The sequence below is a fragment of the Sceloporus occidentalis genome, unplaced genomic scaffold (genome assembly GCF_023333645.1).
Source record: "Sceloporus occidentalis isolate IW3139 unplaced genomic scaffold, rSceOcc1.0.p SCAF_40, whole genome shotgun sequence".
Taxonomy (NCBI): Eukaryota; Metazoa; Chordata; class Lepidosauria; order Squamata; family Phrynosomatidae; genus Sceloporus; species Sceloporus occidentalis.
The window spans coordinates 1,542,424-1,564,245 of record NW_028317020.1 but is presented as its reverse complement, the minus strand read 5'-3'; the positions used below and the strand labels follow the sequence as shown (position 1 = coordinate 1,564,245).

Genomic DNA, 21,822 nt, shown 5'->3' with positions numbered 1-21,822 from the left:
GTGGGCAGTCAGTGAAAACAATGGACAATTCCAAAGGTTATATTGACTGTGCATAAAATATGCAGATTCCCTTTAGGAAAGAGATATGTGTGTAAAAATGTGTATCAGCATGAATATACTTAGATGTGTGCGCACACATATATGTACATGGGATAGACAAAACAAACACAATAGAAAAAATAGCAGTTTTATTGCATTCATAATAACAGATACACTGCAGTAACACTGAACCGTGAAATTATAAATTACATTAGATCTGTATTTTTTAGCTCATTAATCTGGCAACAGAAGAAGAAATCTAACAATCAAACAGCAACTTTCCAAAAAAACAATTTAAAACTGATTATACCAAATATTAGTGCTTTATATACATGGCTACTGATCTGTTTTTTTTTTTATTGTATTAATACATTTCTGTACATACAAACGTCGAATTACTAACCATTAAGAAAGGCAGAGAGTGTATTTCCTCAAAGTACAGGAAAGTAAGCAACCTAGACGCAGAAGGCTTTATTCATTATATGGTTGGAAAACATATATATATATATATATATATGTTGCTGGGGCTGGCCCCTCAGAATCTGTTTAAACTGGCAAGAATAAATAGTTTTATTGGGTTTTTTTGGGGGGGGGGTTAAGTAATTAAAATGTTGGCCTGTTTATAAATCTCATTATAGTTTATATAATCTTGGTTTCAGTGGTTGGAGCCATCATGAAAAGCTCCTTTTACATAAAACCATGTTCAATCACTCGGGTGACTATTGGCAATTATCATCGCCTAGTTTAGCTGTCCTGGCCTTATCCCAGAAACCTTTGCATGTACAAATAGAACCGCTGATTAAAATGTCAATGGGCAGTATACAGGCTCTGGGCTCTCTTACTTCCACAAATACCATCAAATTTAGGGGAAACTGATGATGGAGAAGTCAGTTTTATGTGTGATGAGTCTTTACAAACCTTTCATTTGTGTGTTGTGAAACAAAACGCAAAGCTTTTGTTGATACTGCCTCGTGGTAGGTCTGCATAGGGCTTTCTATATTCCAAAATGTAATAAATTGTGTAAGGGAAGCCCATGCCAACATGTGACGTTACTGGCACGGTGTATGATCCCAGCTACTTACAGGTCCACGGCCTAGTTCACAGATAACAATTAAAAACCTTCATGGGAAGCAAAAACCTTCCAGTAACGGAACTACCTAACAAAATGTGGGGCTTGCTCCCATGTTTTTTTACCTCTCCTATATATGTTACCCAGTAGGTCATACTTCTCTACACAGCCACCCCCCCCATTATAATCTTGTGCCTCCTCTCTAAACATTTTTTTGTACCTCTTGTTCTTTGTACCCTTTCCCCTAGCTTATGACATCTCTCATTTCCACCCAGACCTTTCTTCTTTAGTTCTGCAGCACTTTCTATATCTTTTCCATCCATTTTGTCCCCCTTGTCAGTTATGTTCTACCTTCCACATATCACATTCTACTTAACTGGTTGTGCAGTAATGAATTTTGGGTACAGTACACGGCAGACCTTCACACGACCGCCTCTGATTTCTCTGCCAGGCCCATTTGTAGATGTCTTATGAATTCAGATTATCTGGATAGTATGCAAGCAGCACCTGGACTTTGCCGTTCTACAGTTAGAAACTAGTTACTGGAGTAAAAAATGTTCTAAAGTCATGAAATAAATTAATGTACCCTTTGATTTCCAAAGCTGTGCCAACACCTGACACTAAAGGGACTCATTTTTGGAGATTTTCTTACACTAGTGTCTCCGTCTTTGCATTCCAAACATCACACATCTTTTTCCAACTTCGAACCACCGGAACAGTAACTAAAGGTGAAATCACATTCTAAAACAAATATGCGGAAGGACCCACAGAATTAAAAGTAGTGTTAGTGGTTATTTCAGTCCTCCAATACATTGCTTTACGAAGACATAGAGGCTCCCCTGCCAGCAGAATCTTTTAAATTAAGGAGGAAATCCTAAGACAGTTCAAAGCCAGTGTTCATGCTGATAGCGTAACGCAGCTTCTCCCGCAGAATTCCCTTCTTGCTGTAATTGGGGAGTTTTAGAAGATTAAAACAGGTTGACGAAGTAGGGAGTCGTCCCCCGGGCTCCCGTTTCCTGATGGTGAAGAAACCCCTGAGGACGCTGCCCAGGGTGTCGCCTGTGTCCTACAAAAAAAGGAGGAAAAGATGGGTTTTGTAGCATTGAAATACCGGATGCATAAATACCACAATATGTCCAAGGTGGATGAAAATCACCAAACACCATTAACAATAAATCATAGGTTAAACGATAATAATAAGAAGAATAATAACTTAATTAGTAACAACTTGCTTTTTACAGATCATTAACCTGCTCTAGTACCCATAATGCATGTTGTCACAGCATCCACAATAGAACCTAGCCAACGGTACTATGAAAGGATGAGGTTAAATGATATAAATAACTATTAACATGTCTATTTTTTAAAGCATTCTTACTTTACAGCATTTGTTCACACCTGCCTATACAGTACTGTATATATGTATACTGTATATGATTCCACTCAACACTTCTACACAACGTTAACATTGTGTTTTTTGCTTCGTTCACTGGGACGATCAAGGAGGAGTGTGTCAATCGTGTACATTTCGCGTTTTAATTGTTCTGTACAAACACTTTAGGACCATTAAGGGACTTAACAATAATTATTTTAAAAGACAGTTACCAACAACAAGTAAGCGCATCTCCATTTAATTAATACGATGTGATGACAATAAACGACCATTTAACTTTTTTTTTGTAAATCCACATACAAGCCTTTATATTTTTGCTTGACCCCTTCATGACAAAGGCTAAATTTATTTTTTGTACCCTTCGTGACAATGGCTGTTTTAACATTTCTGCGTTGCTCATGTTTAGCTGTAATTTTATATATTGTTTTGTAATATGTGTTCAGCAACATCTCCTGAGTACAGTGATACTCCACATGCATGGCTTTGCCGGGTTTTTGGGAACTAAAAAGTAGGGCTGAAATCGTTGTCGACGATTTCCGTTATCGATTAATCGAGTGATCGATTCGTTGTTGGAGCACTCGGCTCCTTTTACTTACCTCCGCGAGCGTTCCCCGCTTCTGCTACACGCTCTGCAGTCTCCGCCTTCTTTTAGCTACGTGACGGATGTGACGCGCTTCAATCAAGAGTTCAATAAAGTTTTAAACTTGAAGGTTGGAAGTGGAACGAGTCCGTAGCGGAGGTAAGTATTCTTTATGTCTATGTGCGAGTGGCTCTGTGCGAATGTGTGGGTGCACGGCAGAGTGGAGATGGGGGTGCACGGCGTGAGTGGGGGTGCAGGGCAGAGTGGGGGTGGGGATGCAGGGCAGAGTGGGGGTGGGGATGCAGGGCAGGGTGTGAGTGGGGGTGCAGGGCTGAGTGGGGGTGCAGGGCTGGGTTGGGGGGGCAGGGCAGGAGACTGGGTGCGAGTGTGGGTTCAGGGCAGAGTGGGGGTGGGGGGATTCATGGCAGAGTGGGGGTGGGGGGGGATGCAGGGCAGGGTGTGAGTGTGGGTGCAGGGCTGGGTGCAGGGCAGAGTGGGTGCAGGGCAGAGTGTGAGGGCAGGGCAGAATGTGGGGGCAGGGGCACAGTGCAAAGTGCTGGGGCACAGTGCAAAGGGCTGGGTGCAAAGTGAGTGGTTTAGGTATTAAAACTAGTTTGATAAATATTGTGTTTGGGTTCTCGTAACAAAATAAGAATGTTAATGTAAATTTTAAGTTGTTTGGTTTGATTCACAGGTCTGGTAAACACAACAGAAACAAAGATTACAAATTGTGTCCTTAACCAGTAATGAGCAGGATCTCGCAGCCAGTTCCTACCTGATCATCTGACACCTCCACACAGCGGATGGAGAAGGGAGGTTTGAGGTAGGCGAAACCTAGGAGAGGTGGCCGAGAACAACTGGTAACAAACTGAAATAGGAAACAAACTGACTTAAAAGGAGAAAAAAATCCATATTATTTTGCATAAACATTTACTTGAGTGTAATATCCATATACACACGCACACATAGCGAGATAGGTCTGGGATCGCCCCTCGCTGAGGTCAAAGGACAAGTGCCCGTCTTCATTCAAACCAGGCAAACAGCACTAAGTTTGTGCAATCTGACACAGGGTCAGGTTTATTGGAAAGGTTGCAAAGACAAAAGAAATATAACAACACAGCAACAAAAGAAATACCTTGTCTGTCCGGCACTTACTATACAAGGGATGTCCCTCACTACCAGCTGGAGAGCTTCTCTCTGCCAACTTAACACAATACGTCCAGCAACCTTTACTCACTTTACTCACTTGTCTCTCCCACAGACAGGCTTTCTGTGTCCTCAGCCAGAGAGCTATCTGCCCTCCTAGCTTCCCTTTTATATCCACCCTCTCATTCACCTGAATTAATCACCTAGCAGGTGGAAGACTCTGGTGTTACTTCACATAGGAAAGGAATCTAGGAGAAACATACCTCCCTTCTACCACCAATCCTACATGAATGTCACAATATATATATATATATATATATATATATGTGTAAATGTCCGTGGAGCTGTCTTTGTGACCATCTTTACCTTTAGAAACATGGCTTTTTCCTCAGATGAGAAATCATTTGCTAAAATATCCCATAGCCAAATAATGACTCGGTGACTGCCATGAAATCCTCCATAGTATACTGTGTGCTTCCTGGAAAGGCAAAAAGGATAAATAAATGCATACACTGACCTGTACATATCTATGAACGTGAATACAAAAGAATGTTGTAATGTGCTTAACAATTCTTTGTACAACTTTATAGAGGGAGTTACTTCAAAGCCATGCTATTGCCCAAGGCCTCTTGGTTTGGGAGCCCTTGCAGCCAAGTGCTACAAAGTACCATCCATGGCCACCCGGACCCTTATATACAGAATTCTGTGTAACAGTGCAGAATGGGAACTATAATTAGATACTATGCCAGCCCCCTATGAAATATGAATCTAGTAATGAATATTTATATTTAATACAAAGGCCAAAGACATGTAAATAAAATCTGTAAGTATTTTACTTACTTGAGGTCATCCAGGTCAATCTCTGCATTGTCTCCAGATATAAGGCGCTGCAGTTCAGGTGTTGAGAACATGCGTATCCACTCTGGTCGGATGATGGAGCGGAAGCCACTGATAAGAGCCGCCGTCTGGTTTTTAATCTGAGTATGCATGCGGAAATGTGCCATCAGGTGGATGTAGCTGATCCTGTGCAGGAGAGACGGGGAGTTAAAATACACATGTTGCAAAGAGACCTATGTGGTAATATGAAACAACACTAAAACGTAACACAGGAATAAAGCGGGGAAAAAAGCGGACCGAATGTTTAGTAAAAAGTGGCACGTCATTTTCAAAAATCCAGAAAGATAGAGGAAAAGGATAAGGTTTAAAGGCTCCATCAACTGTTTCCATGTTTTCGGAGCCAATTTAACTTAAAGAACTCACTTGTTTTCATTGATGACGCCAATTGACTTCCCACCTGGCACCAACTCATGACAAACCAGCTGGTGGAGACAACAAAAAAAAATTGCATTTTTGTCTTTACAGGCTATGTAATTACTCAATTTTGTAGCAATAGACCAACCTTGTAAAAAGACCTTGTAGACTTCCAGTGTTCTGGAAACTAAACACAGATGACTGGCTCTTTTAAATTAATAACTGTAACCCATACCTCAGGATAGTCTAGATTTTCAGGCGGTAAAATCAATGTGTTGCAGCACAGAGCTCCCATGTGGCCACCTCACGATGCTCTGCAGCTGAGCACTGCAAGGTGACTCTTCAGGTACTGTGGGTTGGTGGCCGGCCATGCTGCCTCTGGCTACACCCTCAACACAAATGCCCCAATTCGGACACCGGAAATGTTGAGAGGTGTGGTAACTCTTTATACAATTCCCTTCAATTTCAGGTAACTTGGACCTCATTTATTAGGTCAATTTTTGTTACATCTACATGCTACATTGGCCTTGACAAAACACACCTGTGTGCAAGAGGTATGTAATCAACTTGGTATATTTCGATTTAAAGCAATAACATAATGAATGATTTTGTGCTAATCTTTGGGAACTGAAGAACTTTTTAATATGTGGGACACATTAGTACTCCCAAATGCGAAATATTTAGGGGATAAGTTTCAAGCAGGTTTTGTGAGAGCCGAAAGTTGCATACCTGACCCATAACATCTTCATCGTAAGAAAGGGTTAGGCCCAAGTCACTAATATCTCCATCATAACGCTGTGAAAAAAATAATAAAATAGGCATTTCAAAACCAATTCAAGTAAAGCTAAAGTTCACAAGCAGGTGATTTTTGCACGAAATGTCCTTTGAATAATGAAGGGGTGTGTTAAATGTCCTTTATTTTGCACCCAAAAATCAAGTATAGCCATAGAATCACAAATTGAACATTCAATGTATATTTTTCTGACAAGTGTTGCCTATAAGGTTTTATAGAATCTATAAAACATATTTATATATATATATATAAAAAATCTCAACAACTTATTGAGATGATAAAGAGTATATTCCATAAGGGCCACTATAAGGCATCTGCGTATGACAATTTAACTTTCAACACTGGCCTTGATAGAAGTAAGGTTTTTATAAAACTCAGGGTCCAGGGAAGGAAGTTCGTCTACAGAGCTGTAGAAGATGCTGTGATGATGTCCAAGCAGCTGGCTGAGAAAGAACGAGGCAAATGGAACATCTACCACTATACCCTAAAAAGAGAAGAAAAATAATCTATTCAGGTTAAAAATCCTAAAAAACAACTTAATTTTACTCCATTTTATCTGAAGAAAATGAGTGCAGATAACGTCTTACAGCATGAAAAACATATTTAGAAATATCTGAAAGGGGACAGCATAATGAATACCAGGGCCGGAGTAGCAATAGTGGGAAGGCCATGAGACTGTAAGACCACGGTCGCCTGTGAGGCCAACAGCTGGATATGCACTGGTCGCACGCTATGTTTTTTATGTGTTTCCAACTCCGCCAGGTGGCTAGTCCGGGCCTTATCAATACACCGAAAACTCTGGTAAAGACATTATGCTGGTAACCTCAATGATTTCAGCACTCATCAGACTGGTTTGGGTTATCTGGGTTTCAATAAAGTGGGTAATCTTGAGGCAGTTCTTGAGAATGATACCCTAGCTCGAGAACAGACACCTGGCAAGCCCATTCTGTAATGGGATGAACTTGTAACTCCACTGATACTGTTGGTGACTGGAAAATAACAGATATTGCAAAGAGCTATCTCTGTCCAGGAAAGAATGATGGACATGGTTTACCTCGTATACAGCTTTTCCAAGCATTTTTCCTACAAACTCAAATAACTGGAGGTAGTTTTCATGGATGTAAGATGTTGGAGATGGATATAATCTGTCTCCGGAGCTTGTGGTCTGTAGAAAAGAATGAGATAAGACGAGTGAATTACACATTACATAATATGATTTTGGAATAAAGTGTTATCTGTGCTTGTATGTATAGTTTACCTTGAATAAATTCAGTGCAGGGTCAAACACTTTTTTGATAATTTCTTCCAAAAACTCCTTAAAAACACCATCCTGGTCTATTCCAGCTTCATCTACACCCAGGTCATTGACAAACTTTACACGGATAACTCCTTTCATGGCATTTTGGGAGAGCTGACGCAGTTGGTCATATCCATCCTTTTTTTATATAAAAATGCAGAACAACATGGCAATTGTAACACTTTAAGTATATTTTGTTAAGCAAGCATTCCACAAAAAAATCCACATCCTCCTCTATTGTATTAAAATGTATATTTCAAGCCATTAAAGATGATATTCAGCAGGCATAATACGACATCACATAGTTCCAGTCCAGCATTCAGCAGCTGGTTTAGGCACGCAATCTATCATTGGAAGATCATGCTGATATTACATCTACTCCCAACTGTGCTACTTGATACAGTAATTCATCTTGCATTTAACCTGTCTGAATTAAAAAGCAAATGTAATAAATTGGGGAGATTGAGCTGTAGAAGGGTAGAATAATTGTGGTCCTTTTCTCTATTTCTTCAATGAGAAAGGGAAAGTATGCGGATCACCTCCTGATCTATAGTTACAGTGGGAACACGCCTGTGCGGGACAGTGTATGGAGTTAGCATGAGAGTGTGTGTTTGTTTTGCAGGACCTCGTAGAAATACTGTACCCAGGCGCCACTAACCCTAGGCTCGCCCTAGCTTTCAAAAAGTGTGCTCATGGAAGAATCATAAGGTGAGCTGTTGGGTGGAACATAGGGCAATGGGCAGGACAGTAGGGTGGGCATGGGGCACAGGCTTTACGCCAGATTTCTGATGTCAAGCCTCTTTCCAACCAAATTCTAATAAGAAAAACTGAAAGACAGTATATGCTTGGTTGACCTATCATACCAACATTACAGTTTATGTGCTACCATCAGCATTACGTAATCACTACATAAGAATAGATAGGACTGTAGGCAGGATACTATTTACTTGCCATAACAGCAAGGTTAGCGTTTGTTATCCCTGTTTGCCTGTACAAACCTCCAACATACGGGACCTTCGGATAGTGATATGAGTGACATGCGGAGATGCTGTGCTGGTCTCCACTAAACCAAGCTTCTCCTTCTCCTTCGTGACTATGTTTCTGAACAAAAGAACTCTCTGTAAGAAAAACATAGAGGGCACAAAAGTAGCTGTACCTTCAGAGATTTGGGAGAAAGCTTGAAAACCCTAAACACACTTTCCCCATTACATAAAAAATTCAACAGTAAAGAAGAAAAACCTGTGCATTTTTTAACTAATGATAGTAATCTAAGTGTTATCATAAAGAAAGACACTGTACTAACTTCTTTGAAAATGCATTTGAGAGTCATTTTGCATCCTAATTAGCATCCCATCATGACAACCACAAATAACTACATGTTACTCACATTCTTGTGCGGGATGACATGAGGAATGTACTGAAGTAAGAGCTGAGCTCGCTTCCTCTCTTTGTCCAGTTCTTGGAACAGCAAAGCTGGTTTAAGATCCCTAAATACATTGGAAACTGAGTTTTCTAGATGGACACATTAGAATTATATCAGCAAAACAACTGTTAAATGTAATGCATAACCACAAACCAAGAACTCAGCCTACTGACGAAAAGAATGAAAGTATACATCTTGGCACAAGAAAACAGATGGTAATTATTGAAAAGATCGAGGAATGTATATATCATATAGCTAACACATGTGAAATTGTGTGAATTGCATTAGATCACCAGTAAAATTTTCCTCACTCATACTGCAATGACATGTAATAGTCATTCCAGATCATACAGGTGAAATTGCTGGAAATATGGCTTACAGTGTTAAACTACTTGTGCCTTGTATATAATGTGCAATCTAGAAAAAAACAACACGTATTACTCTGGGACATAATTACTTTCTAGCTGTAACCAGAGAACTACTAAAGCACTGACTAGATTCTAAGATCTCTTTCTATAATTTTAATTGTATACAAAAATCAAACCTGGGGCCAAACTCAGTGTACCCACTAAAAGAATGGCTCCACATTTATCGCTTTGCACCAAAACCGCTCTTCATAAATACAGTCTAACATATTCAGTATTGTTCCCATACAGGAACAAAGGTGTTGTATACAGAGTACACACACATTGTATTTTGATTAAGGCACACTCACTTCCTCAGCCAGTGGTCCTCTGGGGCAAATCTCCTGCGACAGTCTCTTTCGTACAGGACCATAAGCCAGCCATGCACCGAATGGAACAGCTCCAGGGTCTCTCCTTTGGCATTCTCTGTAAACAGGCAAGTAAGAAAAATATTACTCGAACAGCAAGCAAACACGCGAATATATATTTCCTAAATAGAGATGTCTTTCCATTTTATGTGAGCCCATCGCTGCTCTTAAGCCAATGTTGCCTATTGTTATTGGCATGACTCAACTGCTTCAGGATTCAGAGGAATCTGGGCCATTATAGCACGTGTGAAGTAGTAGCCAAGCACTCTCCCTACAATTTCCTGTTTCCTCCATGTGGAAAGACATTTGCCAATGGCCCTGATGACAATGCCAAGCTGGTATCTGCATCCTACATCCAGTAAATGCCACCCCCTTTTATTGTTATTATAATTATATATTACTATAAAATGTTATATATTTACTCTTTTGTACATATAAAAACTCTTACCCAGGATACCATCCCAGATCATCTTGAATACAAAGCTATTCAGGAATGATGAGATGGTGACCAGTTCTTCCAACTTGAATGATATCTGCTCCTCATACACCTCAATGTCATCAAGAATCCTGCAGACAGATCATCAAGTCAGGAGTTAAATTACCAAAACACGTTAATTTCTTGGTATTATCATTACAATTGCTTTTACAATATATTTCTTAACCATAAGTTAATACTATTCTGTTATAAAACTGATGAGAGGTTTTCTTGTTATACTAAGTTAAACAATGGAAATGCATATTTAGCAAGTCTTACCCATTAAAAAATAAAAGTTATGGAAAAGCAAACCAATTACACACAATTGGTTAGATACTGTGGGGTTTGCCAATGACAAGCTCTACCGAAAGAAGACAAACTGAATCATAACTGGTGTCTGCTTATCTTTCTGATACTCACGTAATTAAATGCCTGGAGCAGTCACAGAACAGAACCAGCATTGCCAGGAGTCTTCGGGATTCCTCTGTGTCATTGCTTAGACACTCCAAGAACAGTTTTAGTCCTCCCTGAGGTCCAAGCTCACAGATAAAAGCCCACAACTTGGGTAAAAGGTCATCCAAATAGGTAAGGCCTAGAGAAGCAGTCAGTTATGGATTGAGATCAATATTATCAAGACTAAGCATAGAATTACCCAGTGTTTGGAAAGACCCCCAACCAGAAGCTGACTTTACAGCTCTTTACATTCTCATCTAACCCGCTCGCTCTACTGTGTTTAAAAGCATATCCATTTTCTATTTAGATGTATATAGCTCCAGTAACCTAAAAAAACAGGAACTTAAAATACCCTGTACTCACAAAAATGTCCCAGCCATTCCAGAGTAATGGAGAGTCGTGTATAATGGTACTAACCAGTGAGGATCTGCAAACGGATCTGCGTGAGGGTGGTCAGTGCCGTCTGGTACAGCACACAGATACTGCATACTTTTTGCACCTCCTGGGAGTCCACCCGCTTTCCTCCAATGGGTTTCAAGATATGCCGGACAGAGGCTGATTTTTGAAATGCTCGCTTAAATAGATCTGCAATCGAGTACATAAATAAATGTTACATTCAGTTAAAAGGATCGGTCTACTACACAAATATCCCATTAATTTTGAAATATGTATATATAATCTTTGAATTTCTCTAACCCAGGTATCCATCATATAATGTAAAAGAAGTTGTAATGTTTATTGCTGCTTCATTTTCTACCCAACCATGGCACGTGGCTCTATTTCTCCTCCAAGTTACTCACTTTTCATTGGCAGGTTGTTCTGTGGGGATGAGCTCTGTGCAGTGGCTACCATCACATCTTGATTCTCAGCTAGCTTTTTGCTCAGGACTTCCCGAAACAAAATGCGGATCATATGAACACCCCATAGATGCTGAAGCTGTTTGGTGAGCAAGGGCATTGATTCGTTGAGGCTAAAAGAAGACACATAACCTATTGGTATTAATGCATTTTGTATTTTATTGTGCCGATACACCTAAAAATAAGCCTTCATACCCATAATCCACCGTCTGAGAGAACCAGCCAAGGACGGGGTGCCAGTGAGTAAGGTTGGATTTTTTTTGGGACACGTATTTCTGGCAATAGGACAACATGTGTGTGAGGACACTGACAAAGTGAGTTGTTTCCTCCTCCAGAACCTTTTCCGTAAGGTGCCCAAGTTGAATTAAATTACCTACAAACACGAAGGTTGCCAAACATAAGAAATTGACACTGACAAAGAGGAAAATATATAAACCTTAACACTGTACACAAACAGTGAGGTGTCTCTCAGCTACAACAGTGACATTGAATTATCTCAATTTAGAAAGACCATCCCAGGCAATTTTCAGTTAGCACCGTGTGGCAAAATCTCATTGTACAGCGCTACGGAATTTGATGGCGCTTTATAAAACAATAAATAATAATAATAATCTCATACCATGTTGGTTCCATTGCTATTACGATGTAGAAAAAAGAGGTAAGTGTAGAATACCTAACAAACAAAGTGTATGGCTTCCTTCCAGGCACATGCACACATCTCTGCACTGTTCCTCCCGACTCAGGAACAGGACAAATTTATGGAAAAGCCCATGAGACTCGATCACAGTTAATCGCTGAAAAGGAGCACAGAATAGTTTACTCACCAGAAATTCTCATAGTTTTCATCGTTATGTTAACTCTGTACAGCAATCACTACCCTGACCAACATAACACTGCTTCTCTGTACCACCTCTCCATAAATATTACTCTTTTTCTCTGCGCTACTCCTAACTTGTTTTTACTTTTTCATTTATGTTTCCACTGACAATTGTAAGTTTTTACTTTTCTGTACATTGGCATTACTGTGTTGTGAATGGCTAATGACTATTTTCTTCCACATACGCTGCTTACATCTGGGGTAAGAACACAAAGGTGGGAAATAAGAGCTGGAACAGACATTATATGGATCAGGAATGAGCGGAGAAGGTTGTCTGAGAATTGTGCTGCGACCACAGGCCTGCAAAATATGAGTAAACATGAGAAATAAGATGAAGTCAATAGCTGATAAATCTTTAGATTACTACAATTTAGAATCTGCTTAATAGTACAAAATCTTACCTCAATGCAAGAGAAAAGAGGGCAGTTAGAGTTCCTTTGGAAAGGGATGGGCGTGATCTGGCCAGGCCGTTGGTCAACAGTATCTGCGAAGAACCATTTTTTTATTGTTTATATACATCTTATTGTTCATCGTATCATATCAATCACATCGTGTCCATTTACAGAATCATGGGATCCTGCTTCTGGAACATTAATACATTTATCTCTAAATGGCTTAGGATTCCATTAACCAAAATTGGTTAACCAAAATTGGTGCCTTAAATATAAATTATATGGGCAGTACATAATACAGAGTTATTTACCTGTAATACAGAGTAAAAGCCTTTTTGATTAAGGTGACCCATGATATTTGCACAGATATGGTTCATTGCAGGTCTCAGACTTTCTCCTAAAAGATAAGACAAGAAGTAACAATAAATGGCACACTTGCAAATAAGAGAAAATGTCTTCTGATCACTGTATTCACACCAGAAGTAATATTTGTACACAACTGTATCTTTGTATCTAATGGGGCAGATGGGGACCAGTTAGCAGCAAACACAATTTGCAACTTAAAATCCTCAAAGTTCATTATTTAAATTCCAAAAGCAACCTCAAATATCTGTTTATTGTTTGGTTCAGTTCAGATCTCAGATACTGGATGTCAAAGTCTGCGAACACAAGCATGCATGACTTTTCATATACAGATGCAGCATTTAAAGGGGAACTGTCAAAGCTACTGCTTTTATATTATTAAAGCTAATTATATTGTATTTTTTAAATGTTGCGCAAAGCCAACATTATCTAACTTACTGTCCTCTGGTTAGCTCCTTTCCGCCCATCTCACCCTTACAAAGACTGCGTGAACTTTATAATGGTAGAGCAACAACTCAATGGCGTCTGTTCACAAAAGGGAGAGTTGTGTTTCAGCTTCTTGACTTTGTTATCGATTATGAAGGTCCAACTCCAACAAGCTGCTACAGCTGGAAGTGCTTGGTTGGCTTTGTATAATGCACAGTTAAATAAATGAGATTGCTTCAAGGCCTATTCACAAATAATTATGCATTATGCAGGGCTCCACATGTTAAGAGAAATGTGATAGGGATGGCATTATGAGTAGTGAAGTGAAGACGTTAAAACTACATCTGTCCTGCAAACTCTCCTGGCAAATCTCCCTTTAGTTCAAAACATCAAGAAGAAGGAATAATCATACAGCACCTGAGTACAGGGGTGTGGGTGGGAGATATGTTTCCTCTTGGTATATACACAAGGTTGTGTTTTTAATACATACATGGCTTATTTTAATATGTAAAAGCCATAATATGGGTAACTTCAGTATAAAGGACTGTAAAATGTAAGGTTTAGGAATAGATACAAATTAAGATATTATTTCATCTATAAATGTGTCATCGTGATGTGCAGTTTTCTAACTTAAAATAGCAACTATTACATATTTTTAGTACATGAGAAATGATGGCAAGCATTGTGTATTTTTCTCCTATCTAAAAAAATGGTTGCACCGCAAGCATATGATAGTACTGCCGGAAAATATCTTATTAAACCATTACTAATAATGTTTGAAACAGGTCTGCAGCAGCAGTACCAGAGCAACAAGGCACACTAACAAATAAAGCTATTGTTCTTTCTGGTTCTATAATTCAGGGCTGTTTTAAGTCAACGTTGTGGCCACACGGTGGCCTGGTTTGGGCTGGAAGTGCCTGGTGAAACTCGGTTTATACCTTTCCCTCTGAGTATCTTCCAGGTAGAAGTGTCTGTGAAGTTGACTAGCATCGTGAGGTAGAGTGTGATAATCTTGGAGTCTTGCATCATGTCAGGCTATGAGGAGGAAGCAAAGCGATCAGTACGTGTGCATGCGGGTCACACACTATATCATTAGTATAAACACATAACATTCACCTTTAACGTCTTGAGGAACTCACAGCAGTACCAGAGTATGTCTTTAATCTGCTTGATCCACAGAAGGGTAAGGTCTTTGGAAAGAGCAATGGACACATACCAGACCTGTAGGAGAAACATGTTTAATTATGATAATCTCCTTGCAGTTGGAATATAAACTGCTCATGATGTTCATCATGCAAATGGATTAGTGACTTCTTCTAGTGAATTAAAGGGAAAATATCCCCAAAATTACGAGACGTTTAAGCTTCCCAACATATGTTTGAGGGCAGACATTAACTGTAAAATGATTAGTCCATAAAGGGAAGATATTATAAACCATGTTGTATTTGGGTTATCAGAGTAATGCGGACTCTTGAGGGACTACTGTGCATACTCCGTAAAGGCCCTGAGCCTGCAGAGCATACCTTGGTTTCATTTTCACACTCCAGACTGCTTAAAATACAACGACACAGCCTTTCAAGCCTCTGAAACCACAAAAAAATACATCAATTTATTATCAGAAAGAACAATTAAATGTAACATATCCATAGGTGCTGTATAATTCAGTCATAATGGCAAATATCCTATGTGGGTAATCATCCCTTAGTAAACCTAAATATTTTAACAAAACACACAAAAACAATCTGTTATAGTTAACCCCTTAAGGACCGGGCTCATTTTTCGTTTTGTACCCTGTGGGACCGAGGCTGTTTTGACACTTTTGTGGTGCTTGTGTTCAGCTGTAATTTTCTCCTCACCCATTTAGTGTACCCACATAAGTTATATATTGTTTTTTTCAGGACAAGATGGGCTTTCTTCAGATACCATTATTTTGATCGTATCATCTTATTTACTATAAAAAAATTAAAAAAACATGGTGAAAAATTGAAAAAAAAACACATTTTATGACTTTTATTTGAAAAATCTTTTACTCACCTAAAAAAGCAAGTAAAAAAACTAGCTAAATAGATTCTACTACTTGTCCTGAGTTTAGAAATACCCAATGTTTTTATGTTTTTTTGCTGTTTTTTGTAAGTTATAGGGCAATAAGTACAAGCAGCGTTTTATGATTTCCAAATCTTTTTTAACAAATCTGGTCAGTCTGCCTCCATCTCCTCTTTGGAACATCTTTGAAGCCGGTTAACTCAATTTAACCCATTCAAACCATATATTTTTGAAAACTAGACACCCCAGGGTATTCCAAATGCTGTTATTTTAACCCTTTCCATGCACCAATTATACAACTACACTTTGTCAAACTTTGTAATAGTAATTTTTTTTATTTTTTTTCCCACACAAATTGTACTTTAGTTATAGATATACAGGTGCTGGTATATGTCACTGTCAAACAACACCCCAATATGTGTTCAGCAACATCTCCTGAGTACAGCGATACCTCACATGCATGGGTTTGTCAGATTGTTTGGCTGGTAAAAGGCTACTTTTGGGGCATGCGTAATTCAGGTGGTCATTTGGTCATTGTGCCTCCCTCTCCTCTTTGGAATATCTTTGAAGCCGGTTAACTCAATTTAACCCATTCAAACCATATATTTTTGAAAACTAGACACCCCAGGGTATTCCAAATGCTGTTATTTTAACCCTTTCCATGCACCAATTATAGAACTACACTTTGTCAAACTTTGTAATAGTAATTTTTTTTTATTTTTTTTCACACAAATTGTACTTTAGTTATAGATATACAGGTCCTGGTATATGTCACTGTCAAACAACACCCCAATGTGTGTTCAGGAACATCTCCTGAGTGCAGTGATACCCGACATGCATGGGTTTGTCGGGTTGTTTCAGATTTAAAATGCCACATTTGGGAAGTGCGCTTTTTTTCTCCATTTTGGTCAGTCTGTACCTATGCCCTATCTTTGAGCTAGGCCACTCCAATTTACCCCATCAGCCATTTTTTTTATATATTAGACACCCCTTGGGTATTTGAAGTGCTTTTATTTTAACTCTTTGTTGAGATTTTTGAGAAATTTTAGCACTTGCTCAAAATAATAAACTTTATTTTTTAATTTAATTTTATTTTTTTAATACTTTTTTTATATTTTTTTTTACACATTTTGCTGGTACTGGATGGTTCATCTAGTGACATCACTGCATAATTATTTTTAAATGTTAGCACATTTTTTTTTAATTTTTTTTCCATTTTTTATTTATTTTTATTTTTTTTGAATATTTTACTAATCACATAGTGATTAGAAAGCTGGGCTCCATTGACTTGCATGGTTGAATGCAGTACCTGTATTCAACCAGCAAGTGGAGCCAGTTCTCTAGAGGGTCTGGAGACCCTCTAGCGAACTTTTTCGTCTTTATTGTTTTATTTCCCGGGCCGCCGCCATCTTGCTTGATGGCGAAGATCACCGGCAGCGGCGGCTGTGACCGCTCTCCGGAGCGGTCACAGCCCACCCAGAGGTAAGTGTTTGGTGTCGCTGGATGCCTCCTGATCGAGGCATTCCAGCGACACCATTTAAGTTTAGGAGGCGATCGTTGATCGCCTCCTAAACGCTTTTAAAACGGGCGTCCGTCGCCATACAATGTATGGCGGCTGTTGACGCCTCGGGGAGGGGCCAGACATGGCCCCCGATGCCGATCTCGGCCTTGCTGAATGCCTCGACATCGAGGCATTACAGTAACGCCGTTTAAGCGAAGAAAGTGATCGTTGATCACTTTCTAAGCTTATTTTACTTTTTGACGGTTCAGGACCGTCAAAGGTCATTTAGTGACCTTCATGTCATGACGGTCCTGAACCGGCAAAGGTCGCGAAGGGGTTAAGCATCATCTCCAAAATCATAGCCTGAAAATTTCAAGTACTGAAACATTTTACTAATAGAGATACTATAGATTAGGGCTGCAACTAACGTTTATTTTAATAATCGATTAGTTGGCCGATTATTTTTTCGATTAATCGGATAAAAAAATGATTTTTTTTTTAATTTAAAATAATGTAATAAAAAACGTACAATTTACACTTTCATCTCTTTATCGCAATGACCTCTCTCTATTCACCTTCTTATTTTACTGACATAATAATAAAAGCTACAAGAACCCAAACACAGTGTTTCTCAAACTAGGTTTTAATACAAAGTTATTAGTAAATATTAATTCATATGTTAACTATTTTTCATATTTAATAAAAACTATGAGAAAAATGCCTTGTTTATATTTTCTTTTATTTACCAAACTGCCCCCAGTTATGCAAATTCTGACCCCCAGCTTGCGACTCTGCCCCCAGATATGCCTTATACCTCTTATATGCCAGTGATATGCAACTGAGCCCCCTGATATGCCTTTTACCTCCAGATATGTCTTATGCCCTCCTGAAATGCCTAATATAGATATGCCTTATACCCCTATATGCCTTATAACTTCCAATATGCCACTCGCCCCCATTTATGCCTTATACCTCCCTATATGCCACTGTGCACCCTGATATGCCACTCCGCCCTCCCATAAATGCCCTGTACCACCCTGAAATTATACTCCCTGATTCACCACTCTGCCTCCCCCAGATATGACACTCTGAAATTCATTATACCCCCCATACACCACTCTACCTCCCCTATACACCACTCTAACTCCCCCAGATATGCCATTCTGCCTCCCTGAAATTCATTACACCCCATACACCACTCTGCTACCCTGAAATTCATTATACCCCCCATACACCACTATAACTCACCCATATACCACTCTGCCTCCTCCCTCCTCCCATACAACACTCTGCCTCTTCCCATACACCACTCTGCCTCCTCCCCCATCCCATACACCACTCTGCCTCCTCCCTCCTCCCATATAACACTCTGCCTCTTCCCCTTCCCATACACCACTCTGCCTCCTCCCCCATCCCATACACCACTCTGCCTCCTCCCCATCCCATACACCACTCTGCCTCCTCCCCCTCCCATACACCACTCTGCCTCCTCCCCCTCCCATACACCACTCTGCCTCCTCTCCCTCCCATACACCACTCTGCCTCCTCCCCCTCCCATACACCACTCTGCCTCCTCCCCCTCCCATACACCACTCTGCCTCCTCCCCCATCCCATACACCACTCTGCCTCCTCTCCCATCCCATACTCCACTCTGCCTCCTCCCCCTCCCATACACCACTCTGCCTCCTCCCCCCTCCCATACACCACTCTGCCTCCTCCCCCTCCCATACTCCATTCTCCCTCCTCCCATACTCCACTCTGCCTCCCCCCATACTCCACTCTGCCTCCCCCCCATACTCCACTCTGCCTCCTCCCCTCCCATACTCCACTCTACCTCCTTCCCCCTCCCATACACCACTCTGCCTCCTCCCCCTCCCATACACCACTCTGCCTCCTCCCCCTCCCATACACCACTCTGCCTCCTCCCCCTCCCATACACCACTTTGCCTCCTCCCCCTCCCATACACCACTTTCCCTCCTCCCCCTCCCATACACCACTCTGCCTCTCTCCCGACTCCCTGGTGATTTGTGAACCTCCGTTGCTGACAGGCACTTACACTGCAGCTTCATAGAAGCCTCAGCGTAAGTGATGCACTGTCTGTGCGATGCAGACCCCCACCAGCTGACAGAGAGGATGATCCTCCGCAGGAGACCTCGATTCTCTGTCAGCCGGTGGGGGTCTGCACGATGTGCACAGACAGCCTTCGTTACTAATACGCTTACAGGCCATAGTGTTCCGCTTAGGGATTTCAAGTTTGGTCTGCATACAAGGAACAGCAAGACCTCTACATGATGCCGGGAAGAAGTGGCACAGCATTGTGCATAGATGAAAACACTAAACTTCTAGTTTATCATTCAAACCAGGTTATTATATGCATTTTTAAGTATATTATAATATTTTGGTTTTTCACTTGATTTTCTACACATCAATGAGGCTAATTCGGATATTTTTTACAAATCAGTCTGTCATCACAAAGCGAATAAACCAGGTAATATCACTCACAAGTCGATCCGGCTGCATTTGGAATATTACTAGCAGTTTTCGGGATAGCTGAAAAATGGAAAGAGCGTTGGCTTTGACTGAGCCATTCTCTGTGCCTTCAAGAAAGCCGTCCACTTCTTTTCTGTTTTTAGCAAACGATGACAGAAGAAAAGCACTTACATCAGAAGAATTAACAGACTGTGTGATACACAATTAAAAGAGTATTGTACTGTACAGTTGTTAAACAATGTCTGTTATTGTTACATTATACATTTTATGTCTGCTGATCTCAATCCAGGTAATCAAGTGAGATTTGTGCTGCCTCATCTCCCACAAATGTGTTACCCCATTAAGCATGGGTAGTTAGATTGAAATTGTAGTGTATCAAGAAGTCTAACAAGACCCCACACATAAAGTGTCACTTTCCTGCCAGGAACTGGCTTCCTACAAATGAGTCAATGAGTAGCAAATGCCAAGGCTTAAAGAAGCACATATACTAATGATATGTCCAATACCCATTAGAAGCCCTTCAGATAATAGAATGTACAATTTAAAACCAATAAAGCAAACTATAGCAAAATGAACTTCAGCACATGAGCTGAATGAATGCAATCATGGGGGAGGGGTGACTATATCAGCGGTAGAGCCCAATTTTACCCATTTCATAAATTCTATTGTTTCAATAAAAAAAAAGAACAGAACATGGGGCATTTCCGTTCGTATAATACCTGATTTCCTTGCGCAGGCGGCATTGACACAGGAACTTCCTGGTTAGTGCCTGGATTCGGATTGCAGCTCGTTCTCTTTCCTTAAGGCCTTTCCTCTCCTCACGTGCCTGTCTGGCCTTGTCAAGGAACTGGTCCTTCGAAGCCTGTGATGCTCCAAACATTCTGAAGAACTTTACAACAAATAAATAACCCTTTTTACTATAATACTATAACAGGGGTGTCCAAGTTTTTTCTGCAGTGGGCCACTTCATCAGAATTGTATACGTGCGCGGGCCGCACTCATTTTTCACTGTGACAAAAAATATGGCCTTTAATAAAATATGCAGATTAAAATAAAGTAAAATGACACAAAACCTTTACTCTTCCTCTCACTGATTTCTGGGCCTTGAAAGTTTTGTGACTACAAATTCAGGATTCCCTAGATTTATTCTAGGGATGAACTAAAATGAAAATTCTGGACCAAAACATTCAGGGTTCACTTAGCCAAAACTGAAAATGACCCCCACCTTTAAAAATAAAAACTCACATGTTTAATAAAAGTAGGTAACACACAATTGGACAAAATTAGCAATATGACTTGGCATGATAGGAGTGTGATTGCTAACAGCAATCACACTCCTATCATACCCAGGCAACCAGTAAATGCTGGTACCTAGGCATGATAGGACTGTGCTCGCTGTGAGCACACTCCTATCATGCCAAGTCAGCCAGTACATGCTGGTACAGGGTGGCAGTAAGTGCAGATCCCATACTGCTCTCAGCATCACTACACAAGGGGGGCAGCTGGCCAGGTTTCAGCATGTACTGGCTGACTTGGCATGATAGGAGTGTGATTGCTAACAGCAATCACAGTCCCATCATGCCTAGGTACCAGCACTTACACATCCATGCTATCACACACACACACACACACTCATTTATTCATATAATCATTCATTCACAGATTCATTCCCTCAATCACACACACTCATTCAAACACCCTCCCCACCCCACCCCCTTACCTGCACTGCAGCTCCTCGATGCCGCTCACAGACTTCAGCAGGGGGCGCGGCCTCCCTCTGCCTTCTCTGCTAAAGCACAGAGGAAGTAGAATGTCACGTGAACTCCGCTTCCTCTGTGCAGTCCAGAAGACCCTCCCACAAGTAAGTGGCAGGGCTTGAGGTGCGGCTCGCGTAAGATCGGTTGCCCTGGCCGCATGTTGGACGCCCCTGTACTATAACATTTTATTCAGAAAAGACTAAAGTTGACAGGAAACTATTTTTTTTATCCCCTTTTTATATAATGAGCCTCCTCAATGAGTTTGGGATGGTGGAATTGTACATAGTTTAGAAAAGCATCAGTACTCAACGTGCGACTCTGAGTACAGCAGAACACATATTTCTACATATTTTTGGATTATTATTTTTACTTCATAATCAACCACTCTCTGAAAATGGCGACCCAGCATAAAGCGGAAGGATA

The 21,822-nt window shown here is 40.4% G+C and overlaps 1 protein-coding gene across 1 annotated transcript; it reads right to left on the bottom strand.

Moving 5' to 3' along the window:
• Nucleotides 1-1,982: 1,982 nt before the first annotated feature.
• LOC149290189 (ubiquitin-protein ligase E3B) lies at nucleotides 1,983-20,522 on the bottom strand. Its single transcript, XM_089489507.1, has 26 exons — nucleotides 20,362-20,522; nucleotides 19,655-19,775; nucleotides 15,130-15,189; nucleotides 14,723-14,827; nucleotides 14,545-14,641; nucleotides 13,129-13,214; nucleotides 12,827-12,909; nucleotides 12,620-12,725; nucleotides 12,222-12,342; nucleotides 11,744-11,921; nucleotides 11,492-11,661; nucleotides 11,109-11,276; nucleotides 10,659-10,830; nucleotides 10,212-10,330; nucleotides 9,707-9,821; nucleotides 8,956-9,055; nucleotides 8,567-8,686; nucleotides 7,530-7,706; nucleotides 7,326-7,436; nucleotides 6,618-6,755; nucleotides 6,208-6,273; nucleotides 5,488-5,546; nucleotides 5,068-5,250; nucleotides 4,594-4,705; nucleotides 3,857-3,949; nucleotides 1,983-2,174 (listed from the first exon to the last, which is right to left on the bottom strand). The coding sequence occupies exons 1-26, from the start codon at nucleotides 20,520-20,522 to the stop codon at nucleotides 1,983-1,985; spliced, it is 3,213 nt and encodes a 1,070-aa protein (XP_089345633.1).
• Between the last annotated feature and the right edge of the window lie 1,300 nt (nucleotides 20,523-21,822).

Coding starts and splice junctions, on each gene's coding strand:
- LOC149290189 (XM_089489507.1), bottom strand. CDS start 20,522: ATGTTTGGAGCATCACAGGCTTCGAAGGACCAGTTCCTTGACAAGGCC. Junction 12,343..12,619: donor TTTGTGTTCTTACCCCAGAT/GTAAGCAGCGTA, acceptor GCTCCTTTTCAG/CGATTAACTGTGATCGAGTC. Junction 10,831..11,108: donor CCGTTTGCAGATCCTCACTG/GTTAGTACCATT, acceptor CTGCTTCTCTAG/GCCTTACCTATTTGGATGAC.